Source organism: Amblyraja radiata, chromosome 18 (assembly GCF_010909765.2).
Source record: "Amblyraja radiata isolate CabotCenter1 chromosome 18, sAmbRad1.1.pri, whole genome shotgun sequence".
Taxonomy (NCBI): Eukaryota; Metazoa; Chordata; class Chondrichthyes; order Rajiformes; family Rajidae; genus Amblyraja; species Amblyraja radiata.
Genome location: NC_045973.1, coordinates 27,681,728 through 27,699,423, shown reverse-complemented (window position 1 = coordinate 27,699,423; position 17,696 = coordinate 27,681,728). Strand labels below are relative to the sequence as shown.

Here is a 17,696-nt window from a genome sequence, read left to right as displayed (position 1 = left end):
AGTTCCTGTTTTGATATTGGTATATTATTGCCACGTCAAGAGTGTTTTATTATCATATGTCCCGGACAGAAGAGTTACATTTTTACTTGTACTGAGACACAGTGAAAACCTGCGTTACAAGCTGTTCTTTCCCCACAGGTACTATACTCTCTCCAAATCAGCTGTCATCATCACTCTTCCTAAAAACCTTTCAACAAATGACCTACCAACCTCCACGTCTTTGGGGTATGGGAGGAAACCGGAGCACCCGGAGGAAACCCACGCTGTCACAGGGCAAACATGCAAACAGTCAGGCAGCATCCAAGGTTCAGGTCTCTGGCACTGTGAGAGAGCGGCTCTACCAGCTGCACCACTGTGCCTTCTTTGCTACCGGCTCAGAACCCATTTGACCGCGTTCTCACAGAAATATCTGCTTCACACACAGTCAAGTCTGAAAAAGGGTCTCAACCCGAAACATCACCTATCCATGTTCTCCAGAGATGCTGTCTGACCCGCTGAGTTACTCCTGCACCAAGTTCACATTTATTGTCACATGCACCAATTGGAACAGTGATATTTGAGTTACCATACAGCCGCACAAATAAAAAGAACACAATACACAATAGAATTTAACATAAACATCCACAAGGGAATCAGCATTTCTCACGGTGATGGAAGGCAATAAAGTTCAGTCATCGTCCTCCTTTTGTTCACCCGCGGTCGGGGCCTCGAAACCTCCACAGTCGCCGCTACGGACGGCCCGATATACAGGCCTTCTTGCCGGGATGATCGAAACTTCGACGTCAGGGCGGTTCGGAACACACTCTGCGGCTTGGAGTTCCCGAATCGGCCACTTCTTACCGGAGACCGCGGCTTCCGAAGTCCACAGGCTCCGTTGGACGGAGCTCCAACACTGGCGATCCTCGGCAAAAGATCCCAGGCTCCGCGATGTTAAAGACAGCGCTGCTCCGGTGGCTAGAAGCTCCGCAGACCACAGCTCCACGATGTTAAAGTCAGCAGGCCATGCGATCGAAGCTCCAACACTGGCGATCCTCGACAAGGATCCCAGGCTCCGTGATGGTAATTCCGCGCTGCGCCTGCTGCTTTTTGCGTATTAACCATCATTTGCATTTGTTTGTTTCTACAGGTCATCAATACGAAGTTTTGAGATAAAATGCAAGGAAATTTATCGAATCAATTAAATGCTTAACATCAAAGCGGATATGTTACGCACAGTCAAACTGCATTCACCCACACTTTTTCCAAAAGAGTCTTGCTCTTCAATGGCAGAAAATAGTCAGCGTGTAATGCTTCAGGGCATGATCATCAGCAGTGATGTCTGCACCCGGCTGTGATTTGTCTTTAGACAGATGCTAACTCAACAGCTTTACTTGCCAGTCTGAAGAAGGGGCTCGACCCGAAACATAGAAACATAGAAAATAGGTGCAGGAGTAGGCCATTCGGCCCTTCGAGCCTGCACCGCCATTCAATATGATCATGGCTGATCATCCAACTCAGTATCCTGTACCTGCCTTCTCTCCATACCCCCTGATCCCTTTAGCCACAAGGGCCACATCTAACTCCCTCTTAAATATAGCCAATGAACTGGCCTCAACTACCTTCTGTGGCAGAGAATTACAGAGATTCACCACTCTCTGTGTGAAAAATGTTTTCCTCATCTCGGTCCTAAAAGATTTCCCCCTTATCCTTAAACTGTGACCCCATTCCTTCTATCCAGCGATGCTGCCTGTCCCGCTGAGTTACTCCAGCTTTCCTTGCCACACCTGTCTCAGATTTTCTGCATTCATAGCATTTATTTTTATAGCAAACAACTCTTCTCTACTTTCAATGTTTTGTTCCAAAAGAGTGGTGAGGAACATGGACTTATATCACACTTACAATAGGCGTGACAATATGCAGTGTGAATATAACATGCGTATGGGCCATGGAACATAGAACACACCACAGTGCAGCACAGGAACAGGCCTTTCGGCCCACAACATCCATGCCGAACATGATGCCAAGATAAACAAATCTGCTCTGGCAACACAGAGGCGCAGCGGTGGGGTTGCTGCCTTACAACACCAGAGACTCGGGTTCGATCCTGACTGCGGGTTTGTACGTTCTCCTTATGACCGCGTAGATTTTCTCCAGGTGCTCCAGTTTCCTCCCACATTCCAAAGACATACAGGTTTGTAGGTTAATTAGCTTGGTAACATTGTAAACTGTCCCTAACATAGTGTTGGTGCGCGGGGATCACCGGTCGGTGTGGACTCGGTGGGCCAAAGTGCCTGTTTCCGCGCTGTCTCTCGAAACCAAACTAAACTAAACTAAGTGTAGAACAAGTTTTTTTCTCTGCGTCTATGTATCTTTCAGATTCAACCCGAGATAGGAGCTCTGAACTCAATTTAATAACTCATCCAATCTTTGGCAATTGAGCAAGCAGTGCCCATTCAGTTTAATGTCTGTCTGCATTAGGTAATTAAATGCTGGAATTACACACAAATCTACTCAGAGATTTCAGTGCAAGCAATTAATCTCAAGTGTCACACAGATAAAGTTTAACGCTGATAGCTGGGTACAGTATCTTTTGATTCGACTTCTAACCCTTCCTTATTACGTTATTCTTTCAATTATTTAATTAAGGGTTGTAATTCGTCCTATCATTGAAAGGAAAGGTCATTTGGATGTCCGATAGACAGACAAAGATACTTGCGTTTACTCTTTTTAAACTAGCCCAAGTCCATTGTGCAAGACACCACCAAAGTTGAAGAACAATGAAAGGAGAATTAGAAACCATTGATAAACTCAGAGGCATCGCAATAATTAATTGAAGACTGCAACCCAGTACACTGAAATGAAGATAAAGAGTTCAGAACGGTGATAGATCAGCCATGATTGAATGACGAGGTAGGCCTGAAGGGCTGAATGGCCTAATTCTGCTCCTATGTCTGATGATCTCCCCCACTTGGTTCCATCTCCCCACATCATCTATTTCCACCTATCACCTACCTGCCCCTGTCTCCCTCCTGCCTCTCATCACTATATACTTGCTATCTTCCCTCTACATTCTCAGTCCTGATGCAAGGAGTCAACCTAGGATTTGGACCATTGCCTCCACGGACGCTGCCTGGATCGCTGAGTTCCTCCAGCACTTTGTGGTTTGCTCCAGGTTCCAGCATCTGCAGTCTCTTACTCTTATAGCATTTGTGCCAGGATAACTTTTTTTAAAGGAATGATATTCACCTACACAAAAACATACAAACTTGCTGGAATACAGCTCCCTATTCACCAGGGTCCTCTTATTCCTCAATAAAACCATCACATATTAGCCAATGGAGACACAAGAAACTGCAGAAGCTGGAATCTTGAGCAAAACACAAAGTGCTGGAGGAACTCAATGGGTCAGTCTGCATTAGTGGAAGCAATGGACAGGCAACAGGATACTGGGTCGGGTGATTGTCGGAGTCTGAGGAGGGGCCCAGAACATCATCTGTCCATTTCCCTCCACAGATGCCGCCTGACCCGCTGAGTTCTTCCAGTACTTTACATTTTGTACACATTAGCCAATAGTGCTGGATATTTAATTACCATGATCATAATTGTGAGCCAAACTTTCTTTTCAGGTAACTTCCATACATAAATTCTTCACTTTCAGTGTGATGTTTCAGGGCACTACTCTTGTACACCTGGGAAGTAATGCAGCAACTATGGTTTCCTGGCCCTGACCTGAAAAGTTGCCAATCCATTCCTTCCAGAGATGCTCCCTGACCCACAGAGGTACTCCAACAATTTATGTTATGGTCTTGAGTAACCCAACGGGTCAGGCAGCATCCATGGAGGAATAGACAGGCGATCTTTCAGATTGGGGCCTTTAGATTTTAAACTTCAGAGATACAATGTGGAAACAGACCTTATGGCCCACCGAGTCCGCGCCGACTAGCGATCACCCTGTACACTAGCATTATCCTACACGCTAGGCACAATTTACAATTTGCATAAGCCAATTAACCTATAAGCATGCACGTCTTTGGAGTGTGGGGGAAACCAGAGAATCCAGAGAAAGCCAACGTGGTCACAGGAAGAACGTACAAACTCCATACAGACAACTCCCGTAGTCAGGATCAAACCCGGGTCTCTGGCATTGTTAGTCAGCAACTCCACCGCTGCGCCACTGGCCCAACCTTTTTTTATTTTGATCAAGATTCCAGCAACTGCATTTTCTCTGTATCCATAACTGAGACCATGGTTTATGCCCTTAACAATATGGTCATATGCCATGGTCCTTAACAATATCAACTCTACCCGGAATGCTATATAAGCAGAGAACAACATGCTTTAAACACTGCAGCATGCAGACACACCACACCACGATAAACACTTTGTACCTACTCAGTGCATAGACCATTGGAAAACAACCCGTCCTTCAAACTACATAGCCAGTGCTAGACCTCCAACCATTCACTTTCACATCTCTCTCCCAGGAACATCATGATTCATTGAAACAAAGAAGACCAGAGATCTTAGAACTACAAATGCTGTTGATATCAAAGATAGACACAACGTGCTGAAGTAACTCAGCGGGTCAGGCAGCATCTCTGGATTAAAAGGATGAGTGATGTTTCGGGTCGAGACATTCTGGAGAAGAGACCCAATCTGAAGAAAGGGCCCAATCCAAAATGTCACCTATCCTTTTTCTCCAGAGATGCTGCCCGACCTGCTGAGTTATTGCATCCAGCACTTTGTGTCTACCTTTGACCAGAGACCTTAATTGAACCAAAAAAGCAACTATATTGTTAGCCATATCCTTACCTGCCATCAGTTGTTTGATTATGCCAGCCTGCTTTACCCCAATGTAAACTCACCAGCTGCTTCATGTCTTGCTGTTCCTCTCCTCGCCCTGCATGCTCGCCGAGTTCAGTCATGGCTTCCACTTGCTCCTGCTGAGCAAACTGGGACAGCTCTTCTTCCATCAGGACCTTCTCTTTTTCATACCTGCAAAAGAGAGAAATTGGAATTACAATTTTTTTTCTCTCTGTCTCTCTTTCCCACTCCACACACCCAAGTTGAATTGAATTGAAAGATACAGCATGGAAACAGGCCCTGGAGCCCACCAATCCCACGCCGACCATCGATCACCCGTTCAAACTAGTTGTGTTATCCCACTTTCTCATCCATTCTCTACACAATTTACAGAGGGCTTATTAACCAAAAACCCGCATGTCTTAAGGATCTGGGAGCAAACCGGAGCACCCAGAGGAAACCCATGCAGTCACAGGGAGAACGTGCAAACTCCATACAGATAGCTGCTGAAGTCCAGATGGAACCCAGATACCCGGCACTGTGAGGCAGCGGCTCTACCAGCTGCACACTATTATCCTCCATTAATGTTTCGTTCCGTAAGCTAGGGTATTGTTTGATTCACCTCTACTCCGTTGAGGACATTGGACTTTGTCTCTGGAACTGTTGCTACAATGCTGAGAACTATATTCTGCACTCTGCATCTTTCCCTTTGCTCTACCTATTGTACTTTAGTTTGAACTGATTGCATCTATGTATGGTATATATGATCTGAATTGACAATTGACAATAATAAACCTAAATCTAAACCATTCAGTGTTCCTTCTCAGGCTGGAGAACAGACTTGATCACTAGCAACGAGGGGCATGAAAACAACGCCATTCTATGACCTTCCTGTGCTGCTCAATAAGATGCTTTAAGTTGTTCAATGGTTCAATGTTGCTTTATTTGTCACATGTGCAACTGCATAATGAAATTCTTTTTGCATATCTACACATGCAGGCGCCGCCATGTTTTAATGCCATTTCCACAGTCCATAATCCAGTCCGCCCACATGCTCGGTCTACTGGTAAGCCCCAGGCTCGTGCAGGGCCTTCCTCCATTCGACTGGATCGGTCCGCAAACCGACTTCCCTCTCCTCTCCTTGTCCGGCCATCTTTGTGTCCTGGGGCGCCTCCTGCAGCCGACCTTGAAGGGGTTGGAGGCATTACCCCAGTTCACCCTCCTGCCGGCCCTTGTTCCTCGGGCCCGACATCTCCAGTGGCTCCCTCATGGTACCACGGTCCACCGAGCCTTCGGGCCCTTGGGGCGGGTTCCCAGTTCCATGGTCGCAGCACATCATGTGGGCCTCTGCCACGCGGCACCTCGGGTTATGTAATTGATTAGACTGCTCAAGCAGTGGTTAGCACAATGGTTCATTCCACAAACGTTCTGCTCTATGTTGGACTAAGTCATTCAGAGCAGAAGGGTCCTAATTTCCATCCGAGACTCATGAATGTCAAATCCGCAACACAGGAGCATTGATTGTTGGTTGCTTTGCAGTTAGTTCCCTCCACACACAAAAACAATTGTTGGCGCTCAAAACCAGAGTGGATACATGATGGATGGCTACTTCAAAAGTGACCACAGGTGACAACAGAATGATAATCGCATGTACTGCCTGAGCAGGGAGATTAGGCCTGAACGTTAATTCAAGATCACTGCTTTCCAAAAACTGGTCGTGCAGATGTCCAATTTCCATTAGCCTGCTACTAACTTCATTTGGCTTCGCTACCAAGGAACCAAGGTCAGGAATACATTCTGGAAACATTTTTCTGGCTCCGATGCTCCTCACAACATATCTCTTTGAAAGAATGTTTGGTCATGGCTGATCATCTAAAATCAGTATCCATTCCTGCTTTTTCTCCATATCCCTTGAAAATATCCAGCGAATTGGCCTCCACTGCCTTCAGTGGCAGAGAACTCCACAGATTCACAACACTCTGGGTGAAGATGTTTTTCCTCATCTCAGTCCTAAATGGCCTACACCTTATTCTTAAACTGTGACCTCTGGTTCTAGACTCCCTGAACATCGGGAACATTTTTCCTGCATCTAGCCTGTCCAATCCTTTAAGAATTTTATATGTTTCTATAAGATATCCTCTCATCCTTCTAAATTCCAGTGAATACAAGCCCAGTCAGCCCATTCCTTTCATCATATATCAGTCCCGCCATCCCAGGAATTAACCTGATGAACCTACGCTGCACTCCCTCAAAAGCAATAATGTCCTTCCTCAAATTAGTAGACCAAAATTGCACACAATACTCCAGGTGCGGTCTCACCAGGGCCCTGTACAACTGCAGTACGACCTCCATGTTCCTAAGCTCAAATCCTCTTGCAATGAAGGTCAACATGCCATTAGCTTTCTTCACCGCCTGCTGCACCTGCATGCTTATGTTCAGTGACTGATGTACAAGCACACCCAGGTCTCGTTGCACCTACCCTTTTCCTAATCTGACACCATTCAGATAATGATCTGTCTTCCTGTTCTCGCCACCAAAGTGGATAACCTCACATATCCCACATTATACTGTATCTGCCCACTCACCCAATCTATCCAAGTCATCCTGGAGCCTCATAGCATCCTCCTCGCGGCTCACATTGCTACCCAGCTTTATGTCATCTGCAAACTTGGAGATATCACATTAAATTCCCTCGTCGAAATCGTTAATATTGTAAATAACTGGGGTCCCAGCATCAAACCTTGCGGCAGCCCACTAGTTACTAGCCATTCTGAAAAAGACCCGTTAATTCCTACTCTTTGCTTCCTGTCTGCCAACCAGTTCTCTATCCATGTCAATACCCTACCTCCAATACCATGTGCTCTAATTTTGCGCACTAATCTCGTGTGGAACCTTGTCAAAGTTTTAACTTTGAAAGTCCAGATGCACCACTTCTGGCTCCCTTATCCATTCTACTTGTTACATCATCAAAAAAATTCTAGAAGATTAGTCATGCATGATTTCCCCTTCATAAATCCATGCTAACTTTGACCGATCCTGTCACTGCTTACCAAATGTGCTGCTATGATATCTTTAATAATTGACTCAAGCATCTTCCTCGCTACCGATGTAAGGCTAACTGGTCTGCTGTATAATTCCCCGTTTTCTCTCTCCCTCCTTTCTTAAAAAGTGGGATTACATTGGCTACCCTCCAGTCCACAGGAATTGATCCAGAGTCGAGAGAACATTGGAAAATGATCATCAATGCATCCACAATTTCTAGGGCCACCTCCTTGAGTACTCTGGGATGCAGACCATCAGGCCCCGGGGATTTTTCTGCCTTCAGTCCCAACAGTTTACCTAACACCATTTCCCGAATAATGTGGATTCCCTTCAGTACCTCCCTCCAACTAGATCCTCGGTCCCCTAGTATTTCTGGGAGATTGTTTGTGTCTTCCTTAGTGAAGGCAGAACCAAAGTACTTGTTTAACTGTTCTGCCATTTCTTTGTTTCCCATTATAAATTCACCTAACTCTGATTGTAAGTGACAAGCACACCCAGGTCTCGTTGCACCTCCCCTTTTCCCAATCTGACACCATTCAGATACTGATCTGCCTTCCTGTCTTCACTAATCTTTTCCTTTTTACATATCTAAAGAAGCTTTTAGAGTCCGTTTACATATTCCCCGCAAGCTTTCTTTCATGTTCTTTTCCCCCCCTCTTAATTAACCCCTTTGTCCTCTGTTCTAAATTTCTCCCAGTCCTCCGGTTTGCTGCTTCCTCTGGCCAATTTATATGCCTTTTCCTTTGATTTAACACCATCCTTGATTTCCCTTGATTAGCCACAGTTGATAACCTTGCTCGTTTTATTTTTTCGTCCGACAGGGATGAACAATTTTTTGGAGTTCATCCATGCGGTCTTTAAATCTTTGCCATTGCATGTCCACCGTCAACCCTTTAAATATAATTTGCCAGTCTATCCTAGCCAATTCCCGTCTCATCCCTTCAAAGTCTCCTTTCTTTAAGTTCAGGACTCTAGTCTCCGAATTAACCGTGTAACTTTTCCTCCTATTGCAGAATTCCAGCTTATTATGGTCACTGTTGCCCAAGGGGCCTTGCACAACAATACATGTCTTGTCATCATTTAATGGAGTTATTGTACCCTTGATACAGCATGGAAACAGGCCATTCGGCCCAACTTCCCCATGCCGACCAAGAAGCTCCATCTATGCTAATTCCACGTTTGGCCTATATCCCTCTAAATCTTTCCTATTCATGTGCCTGTCCAAATGTATTTTAAATGTTGTTATAGTACCTGCCTCTGGCAGTTTGTTCCATATACCCAGCACCCTCTGTGTGAAAAAGTTGCCCCTCAGATTCTTATTAAATAATGAGTCTTTGACCTTAAACCTATGTCTTCTGGTTCTTTATTCCCCTAGTTTGGGTCAACGCCTGTGCATTCACCCTATCTATTCCCCTCATAATTTTATACACCTCTATAAGATCACCCCTCAGCATCCTACACTCCAAGGAATAAAGTCCTTGCCTGCCCAATCACTCCCAGAAGCTCAAGCCCTCGAGTCCTGCCAACATCCTCATAAATCTTCTTTGCACCCTTTCCATCTTAATGACATCCACACATTGCACGGTGACCAAAACTGAACACAATACTTCAAGTGTGCCCCCACTGGCGTCTTGTGCAGCTGTAACATAACATCCCAACTTCTAAACCCAATATCCTGACTGATGAAGGACAATGTGCCGAAAGCCTTCTTGATCACCCTATCATACCTGTGACACCACTTTCAGGGAACTATGTTTCTGTACTCCTTGATCCCTCCCCTCCACAACACTCCACAGGGCCCTGCCATTCACTGTGAACGTTCTGCCCTGGTTTGACTTTCCAATATGCAACACCTCACACTTATCTGCGTTAAACTCCATTAGCCATTCTTCATTCTACATGGTGGCTCGGTGGGGCAGCGGTAGGGTCACTGCCTCACAGCGCCAGAGACCCGGGTTCGATCCTGACTACGGGTGCTGTCTGTGTGGAGTTTGTACGTTCTCCCTGTGACCTACGTGGGTTTTCTCCGGGAGCTCAGTTTTCCTCCCACACTCCAAAGACTGACAGATTTGTAGGTTAATTGGCATGGTAAAATTGTAAATTGTACCTAGTGTGTAGGATGGTGTCAGCGTGCGGGGATCACTGGTCGGCGCAGACTTGGTGGGCCGAAGGGCCTGTTTCCGTATTGTATCTCTAAACTAAACTAAACTAAACCAAACAGCCCATTCCCTAACTGATAAGATCCTTCTGCAGGTTTTGATAACCACCTTCACTGTCTACGAAACCACCTGGTTTTGTGTCATCTTCACTTCGAAACATGGGTCCATTAATTACTGAGACAAGCATGACAAAACTGGGAAAAGCAAATACTCTGCACATCCCCGACAATTAAAAAAGAAGGTAGAGTCAGTCCCATGGGACCAGATGCCAGGTATGCAGCAAACTCTTGCTTATGGTAAGTGCAGCACTACATTCTCAGTATACATTTCATGCATGCAATACATAGCATCATATTCCCTAGTAAAGCAAGTATTGAAATTGTTAGCAATGCCAAATATGTTACAAAGCAGTTAGAAACCAGAGGCTAAAGCGCACAGAGTGAAATTAGTCAGCATGTGAAAGAGGAGGGAAGATTGATTTAGGGTACAGCCCGCTATCAGTCCCCAGTTCTCATATTCAAGTAAGATTCTTCAGGTGAAACATTATTCACTCTTTCAGATGCTAACAAACCTGCTGTGTACTTCCAGCCTTACGTGCTCTCATTTCACACCGCCTGACTCGCCAATTCTCTGTTCCTGGAGGTTAGAAAAGTAACAAAAATGTGCATTAGAGGAATGCAATTTGATTTCCTTGGAGGAGAATAAAGTCCTTGGAACCCATTTTTCTAGCAAACGCACCAGACCTCGTTGACTGCAGATTATTAATACAAGGGAACTTGAGAATTAAATTGCTGTGAGGTACCTATTAAGGAATAACAAACATATTAATGCAAAAGTCGGCACATATTTTGACTTATTTTAAGCCTAGTTTCTGCTAATGGGCAATTGCTGCAGTCGTCAAGGGGGAACGATAGCCCAGAAATGGACGAACAGAGCTACAAAATCAAAGTCGGGGGCATTCGGTAGTGAAATTAAATAATTACATGTGATTAAATGAGAGCAGTCACATTGGGTTTCCCTATGAAATATAAAATCTAATTTAACAAAAATAACCTTTTCCATTACATTGGTGAAACAAGGAACCGCAGATGCTGGTTCATAAAAAAAGAAACCAGGTGTTCCAATTTCCTCCCACATCCCAAAGACGTGCAGGTTTGGAGATTAATTAGCTTCTGTAAATTTTCCCTAGTGTGCCAGATAGAACTAATTAATGTACGGGGTTCACTGTTTGGCACAGACTCAGTGGGCCGAAGGGCCTGTTTCCACGCTGTATCTCTAAACTAAGTACAAAGTGCTGGAGTAACTCAGCGGGTCAGGCAGCATCCCTGGAGAACATGGATAGGTGACGTTTCAGGTCAATACCTCTCTTCACTATTAGATCTCACGGTTGCTAACTATTTTAAAACACCTTCCCATTCCCACACAGACCTTTCTATCCTTGGCCTCCATTGGAGGACCATTGCCAGAGTGAGGACACACGCAAATTGGAGGAACAGCACCTCATATTGGGTAGCTTACAAACCAACGATATGAACATTGAATTCTCCAATTTTAGGAATAACAAACCTACAAACCCCATCTCCCTTCTCTTTCCCCTTTCCCCACCACCCCTCGCCTTCCTGTGCCCTAACTAGATTTGCACCCGTCTCTCCTCTTCAACCTACATTCCTTCCTCTGGCTTCACAAATCGTACTTCTTCCATCCTTGTCTCACACCTTTTGTCTTTTCAAATCTGGCTTTTATCCAACCATTCGCCTTTCAACCACCCCCAACCACCCCCCACCCTTCATCTGTATCCACCTATTACTCTTTTCCTCCAGAGGTGCTGCCTGACTCGCTGAGTTATTCCAGCACTTTGTGTTCACCCATCTGTTACTCGCCAGGCCTTCTCTCATCAGGCTTCCGCTCCCCCCCACCCCCAACACAACAATCTGTATGAAGAAGGGTCCTGATCTGGAACGTCACCTATCCATGTTCTGCAGGGATGCTGCCTGGCCCGCTGAGTTACTCCAGCACTGAGTATCTTTTTTTCCCATTACATTTCCCCCCTTCTCAGTCTCCTTCCAGTATACTGTAATCACATACCCAATGTTCTTGCAATTCTTGGAAGAGAGACGGGCAGCAGATTTAACCACAAAAACCATCACGGGCAAGTCTTTACATATAACACAATTATGGCCTCCACAAACTCATTTCAGCAGGGTTCACCAAGATAACAATCAGGTGTGCACATTCTCATCAGCATTCCCCCAGAGAAGGAACACAGCTTTGGGATGCGTTGGTGGTGTAACCCAGCAAACTGAGATGGAATTTGTGGATGAAATATACCGCAGCCACTGTGTGTCAGTGCTCGAGGAATACAGATTTATGCATGGTTGTGGAACGGGTGCAGATCAAGCAAAGTGCTTTGTGTGTAATGTGCCAAGCATTTTAAGTGTGACCAGAGCTGTAAATAGCCCCTGGTGTGTAAGGAGTGGATGCGGAAGTGGGATAACATGGAACTAGTGTGAACCGGTGATCGATGGTCAGCGTGGATTTGGTGGGCTGAAGGTTCTGTTTCCATGCTGTATCTCTACACTAAACTAAACTAAATGTTGTCCGGGTTTGCTGCATGCAAGAGTAGACTGCTTCATTAGCTGAAAGGATGTAAACTAAATTGGCCTTAATTAACACCAGATGGACTTCTCAATGAAAACATATCACCACTGCAAGGAACCCAAAGCCTCTCAAAGGTTGAATCTGCAAATTTAACATTTAATTGTAATGACTAGCCCTCAGTAGAGGGCAGCACAGTGGCGCAGCTGATAGCAGCATTGCCTCACAGCATTAGAGATCCGGGTTTGATCCTGACCTCGGGTGCTGTATATGTGGAGTTTGTATGTTCTCCCTGTGACCACTTGGGTGTTTTCCACGTGCTCCGGTTGCCTCCCACTTCATAAAGACGTGCAGGTCTATAGGCTAATTGACCTCTGTAAATTGCCCCTAGTGTGCAGGGAGTGGATGAGAAAATAGGATAACACAGAACTAGTGTGAAAAGTTTGCCATGGACTCGGTGGGCCGAAGGACCTGTTTCCATGCTGTATCTCTAAGCTAAACTAATTTGACCTCCATTCTATTATATTTTATGTCCCGACCAATGGTCAGATCCAATGAACTTTCTTCACCAACCTATCTGTTGTTGAGGTTTTATTCCGCCATTTCTAATACTCCTTCCACCTGTTCTTCCTTTTTATTAGGCTAGTTTATAATATTGTCACGTGTACCGAGGTACAGTGAAAAGCTTTCCTGTTATGTGCTATCCAGTCAGCAGAAAGACTATACACGATGAGAGCAACCTGGGGAAATATTTTCCACATAGACATCACAGTAGCGATAGAAATGTGAGTTGTTGTGCCATTCTTGAGTGCAAGGCAGAACCGCCAAATCAACGACAAAACGTTAAGAAAGTTGGACACAGATCCCTGTGGTTAAGCACAACAGCGATTCAAACAGTATTTTATCATTTTGTAATAACATAGAACAGTACAGTATAAGAACAGCCCTTTCGTCCCACAATGTCTGTGTCGAATATGATGCCAAAACCAACTGCACCTAATCCGTATCCCTCCATTCCCTGCATATCCATGCGCCTCTCTTAAGGGCCTGTCCCACTTAGACGATTTTTTAGGTGACTAGGCTGTCGCCACATAGTCGCCGGGGTGTCGCCTGTATGGTCGTGAGTAGTCTCCTCAGTCGCCCAAAGGGTCGTAGCGTCTTTCTGGTCGCCGCTGGTGGCGGTGGAGATACAATAGTGACATTTAAGAGGCTTTTGGACAGTGGCATTTAAGAAGCAGATAAGAGTTAATCTTGGCATCATGTTCAGCACATGGATATGCAGAGAATGGAGGAATATCACGTGCAGGCAGATAAGATTAGTTTATCTCGGCACCATGTTTAGTGTAAACATTGTGGGATGAAGGGCCTGCTCCTGTGCTGTACTGGTCTATGTTCAATGGAACATAGTACTAAATTGTAATAAATTAATTGCTGTTAATTTACTGATTATATTTGAAAATAGTACTGCCATGTTCATTTTATATTTTTATCTACAATGCTTTCTAAAATTTCATATTCAAGACACAAAGCAGCCAAAAAATTTTTTGCAATGCATTGCAAATCAAGTGACAAGTTTTCTTTCCCAAATGTAGTCAATTTGTGCTTAGCAAGCTCTTACACCCTAATGAAATAAGTGACCAGACATTGATTGAGAGATAAGTGTTGTGCAGGATACAAGGAGAATTCCATTGTTCATTTTTGAATAAGTCCGTGGCATATTTTACATCCACCCAAGAGGGCAGAGAGGAGGTGTACACTGTAAATCAACATTCTTCATTACGGTTAATAACATTTCCGCCTGAATATATCAATTACTCTGCATAATGTCCATGAATAATGCAGCAATTGTCTATCATGAGCAAGTCCTGTTGGATCAATTTAAACCAATGCAACCTTTCACAAAGAACATCTCAGCAAAAATCTTACCTCTGGTACAGTTCTTCCTTCGTGCCAGAATTCAGTGGCATGCCACCTTCCCATTGTGAATCATGCCCTAAAGAATGAAAAAGACTGTAACCAACCCCAGTAATGTCTTATTCTGTTCAACCTTTATTCAATTTCATGTTACAAAGACAGGAGCCATTTTAGATTTTAGTTTTAGAGATATAATGTGGATACAGGCCCTTCAGTCCACCGAGTCTACGCCAACCAGCGATCTCCCGCTCACACCAGTTCTATCCTACACACTAGGGACAACATACAAAAGCCAATTAACCTACTAATCCACATGTTTTTGGAACATGGGAGGAAACCAGAGCACCCACAGAAAAACCCAACATGGTCACAGGGAGAACGTACAAACTCCGTAGAGTTAGCATCTGTAGTCGGGATCAGAACCAGGTCTTTGGTGCTGTAAGGCAGTAAGTCTACTGCTGCGTCACTATGCTGGCCTTTAACTAGATACATAGTACTAGTTTGTCCTGCCCTTGCCGCTCTTTCAATCAATCAATCAATCAATCAATCAATCAGGTTTCTCCACTACACCTCAATCAGTCTCAAAAAGGGTCCCGAACCAAATCGTCATCTTTCATTGTTCTTCAGATGCTGCCTGACCCGCTGAGTTACTTAAGCACTTTGTGTCTTTTTTTGTAAACCACCATCTGTAGTTCCTTGTGTTTAGCTGTTAAAGTCCTCTTGTTCTTTGTGACTTTTCAGAATTTCATTTGAAAAATGTAATTTTCGTACTTTTTTTAACTATTCTTCCGTTTATAATGTTATTCCTATCTTTCTTCCTGCTGATGTGACTAACATATGAAATATAATTTAATCATCAAGGAAGAGAGAATTAGGCAACCATGGGAGAAATAATATGTTTAAATTCTTAAATCACTCTACCCCCCACAAGTTTCAATAATTGCAGGATTGCAGAATTAATTCATTGTCAATGGACAAGTAGGTTGGTGAAATCTTTAAGAGATATTTTGTTAGGCTCAGGAAGTCTGGCAGATCAAAAGTAGTAATCGGCTGCTGTCTGTGTGGAGTTTGCACGTTCTCCCTGTGACCCCCCACGGGTTTCCTCTGGGTGCTTCAGTTTCCTCCATCTCAAAGTGGTGCGGGTTTGTAGGTTAATTGCCCTCTGTAAAATTGCCCTGAGTGTGTCGGTTGTGGATGAGAAAGTGGATAATAGAACTAGTGTGAACGGGTGATCGATGGTCGGCATGCACTCCGGGGGCCGAAGGGCCTGTTTCATGCTGTGTCAATCAATTCAATCAATACCATTGTCTTTTGGCAAACAATAAACAGCCTTTACCTCCATAGCCAACCACTTTCAAATCCAATGTCAGTGGACATTTTATGTGGGGAATAGCTACTTCCCCACAGCCATCAGGCTATTAAACCTGGCTCGGACAAAACTCTGATTATTAATAACCACTTTCTGCTATTTGCACTTTATCAGTTTATTTATTCATGTGTGTATATATTTATATCATGGTATATGGACACATTTATCTGTTTTGTAGTAAATGCCTACTATTTTCTGTGTGCTTAAGCAAAGCAAGAATTTCATTGTCCTATACAGGGACACATGACAATAAACTCACTTGAACTTGAACTTGATATCTGATTCTTCCATGGATAATGTCCCCGCATGCACCTGTACTTGAAACTCTATCATCTTCCATTTCAACCTTAGCCCATTCTAAAGTTAAAAAATCAAAGACACGTATCTTCCAATTCTCTCAAATGCACAGGCTAGAATCCTTTATGTTGGTATAGGTTTATTTTTGTCACGTGTACAAAGTTACAATTAAACATTTTGTTTTGCATGTAACCCAGGCTATTCATAGGATAAACATACATGAAACATTCATGTTAAATTCTATCGTGTATTGTGTTCTTTTTATTTGTATGGCTGTATGGTAATTCAAATCTCACTGTACCAATTGGTGCATGCGACAATAAATGTCTCTTGAACTCTTGAACTCTTGATACGTGAGTATCGTGCAAAAAGAGAAAATAACAAGGTTATTGCACAGGGAGAACGTGCACACAGACAGCAGCCCATTACTACCTTAGCGTTGCAGCTGCAGAGAAAGTGGGTCATATTGAAGCCCAAATGAATTTTATTTCCCATTTAGAGAAAGCTTTTCTCTATATCGTGAGAATTCTATTCAGAAGGGTATTAATGTGCGATAGAAATCACCTTTGTGCTTCTCAACTACAATTTCACTATCTTCTAATCCACACCTGATGAATTTAATACTGTTAATTATCGCCCTGTATGATAAAGACTTGCTATTCACACAGTGCCTTTTCTTCAAAATGAATTGGAAGTAGAGGCTTTGAAAAAAAATTAAGGCAGAGGAAGATAGATTCTTGATAAGCAAAGAGTTTAAAGTACTAAAGGTGTAGAGGAATGTGGATTTGAGATTACTATCAGGTCACCCATGATCATATGAAATGCGAGAGCAGACTCAAAGGCCTCTACTTTCTTAGACGTTTTAAAGAGATTCAGCATGTCACTAAATATGCCAACAAACTTCTATGGAAGCACTGTAGAAGTATCTTGTAGAAGTACAGCAATTCCAATGCCGAACTTGGCAACAGAACTCTATGGACTACCTCTTGAACCACCATGCACTTGTTTTCCAATTGTTTAGTTTTGTTTAGTTTCGTTTAATTTAGTTTAGTTTAGGTTAGTTTAGTTTAGTTTAGAGATAAAGTGTGTAAACAGGCCCTTTGGCCCACCGAGTCCACACCGACCAGCGATCACCCATTATCCCACTTTCGGATCTCACACACTAGGGGCAGTTTACAAAAGCTAATTAACCTACACACCTGCACGGTTTTGGAGTATGGTCAAAACTGGAGCACCTGGAGGGAATCCACGCGGTCACAGGAAGAACGTACAAACTCCATGCGGACAGCACCCGTAGTCAGGATCGAACTCGAGTCTCTGATGCGATAAGGCAGCAACTCTACCTGTGGGACGGCACTGTGGCGCAGCGGTAGAGTTGCTGCCTTACAGCACCAGAGACCCGGTTCAATCCTGACTACGGGCACTTGTCTGTTTTCTCTGTGAGTTTGTATGTTTTCCCTGTGATCACGTGGGTTTTCTCCAGTTTCCTCCCACACTCTAAAGAATTACAGGTTGTAAGTTAATTGGCTTGGTATAAT

The 17,696-nt window shown here is 44.0% G+C and overlaps 1 protein-coding gene across 1 annotated transcript in view; it reads right to left on the bottom strand.

The window, feature by feature from the left end:
* The window catches only part of chchd6 (coiled-coil-helix-coiled-coil-helix domain containing 6), a 331,439-nt gene that overhangs the window by 303,625 nt on the left and 10,118 nt on the right, over positions 1–17,696 (bottom strand). Inside the window, exons 4-5 of the mRNA XM_033037363.1 lie at positions 14,505–14,571; positions 4,845–4,974 (exon numbers count right to left, since the gene is read on the bottom strand). Coding sequence (XP_032893254.1) covers positions 4,845–4,974; positions 14,505–14,571 — 197 coding nt within the window. The remainder of the gene's footprint in view (positions 1–4,844; positions 4,975–14,504; positions 14,572–17,696) is intronic.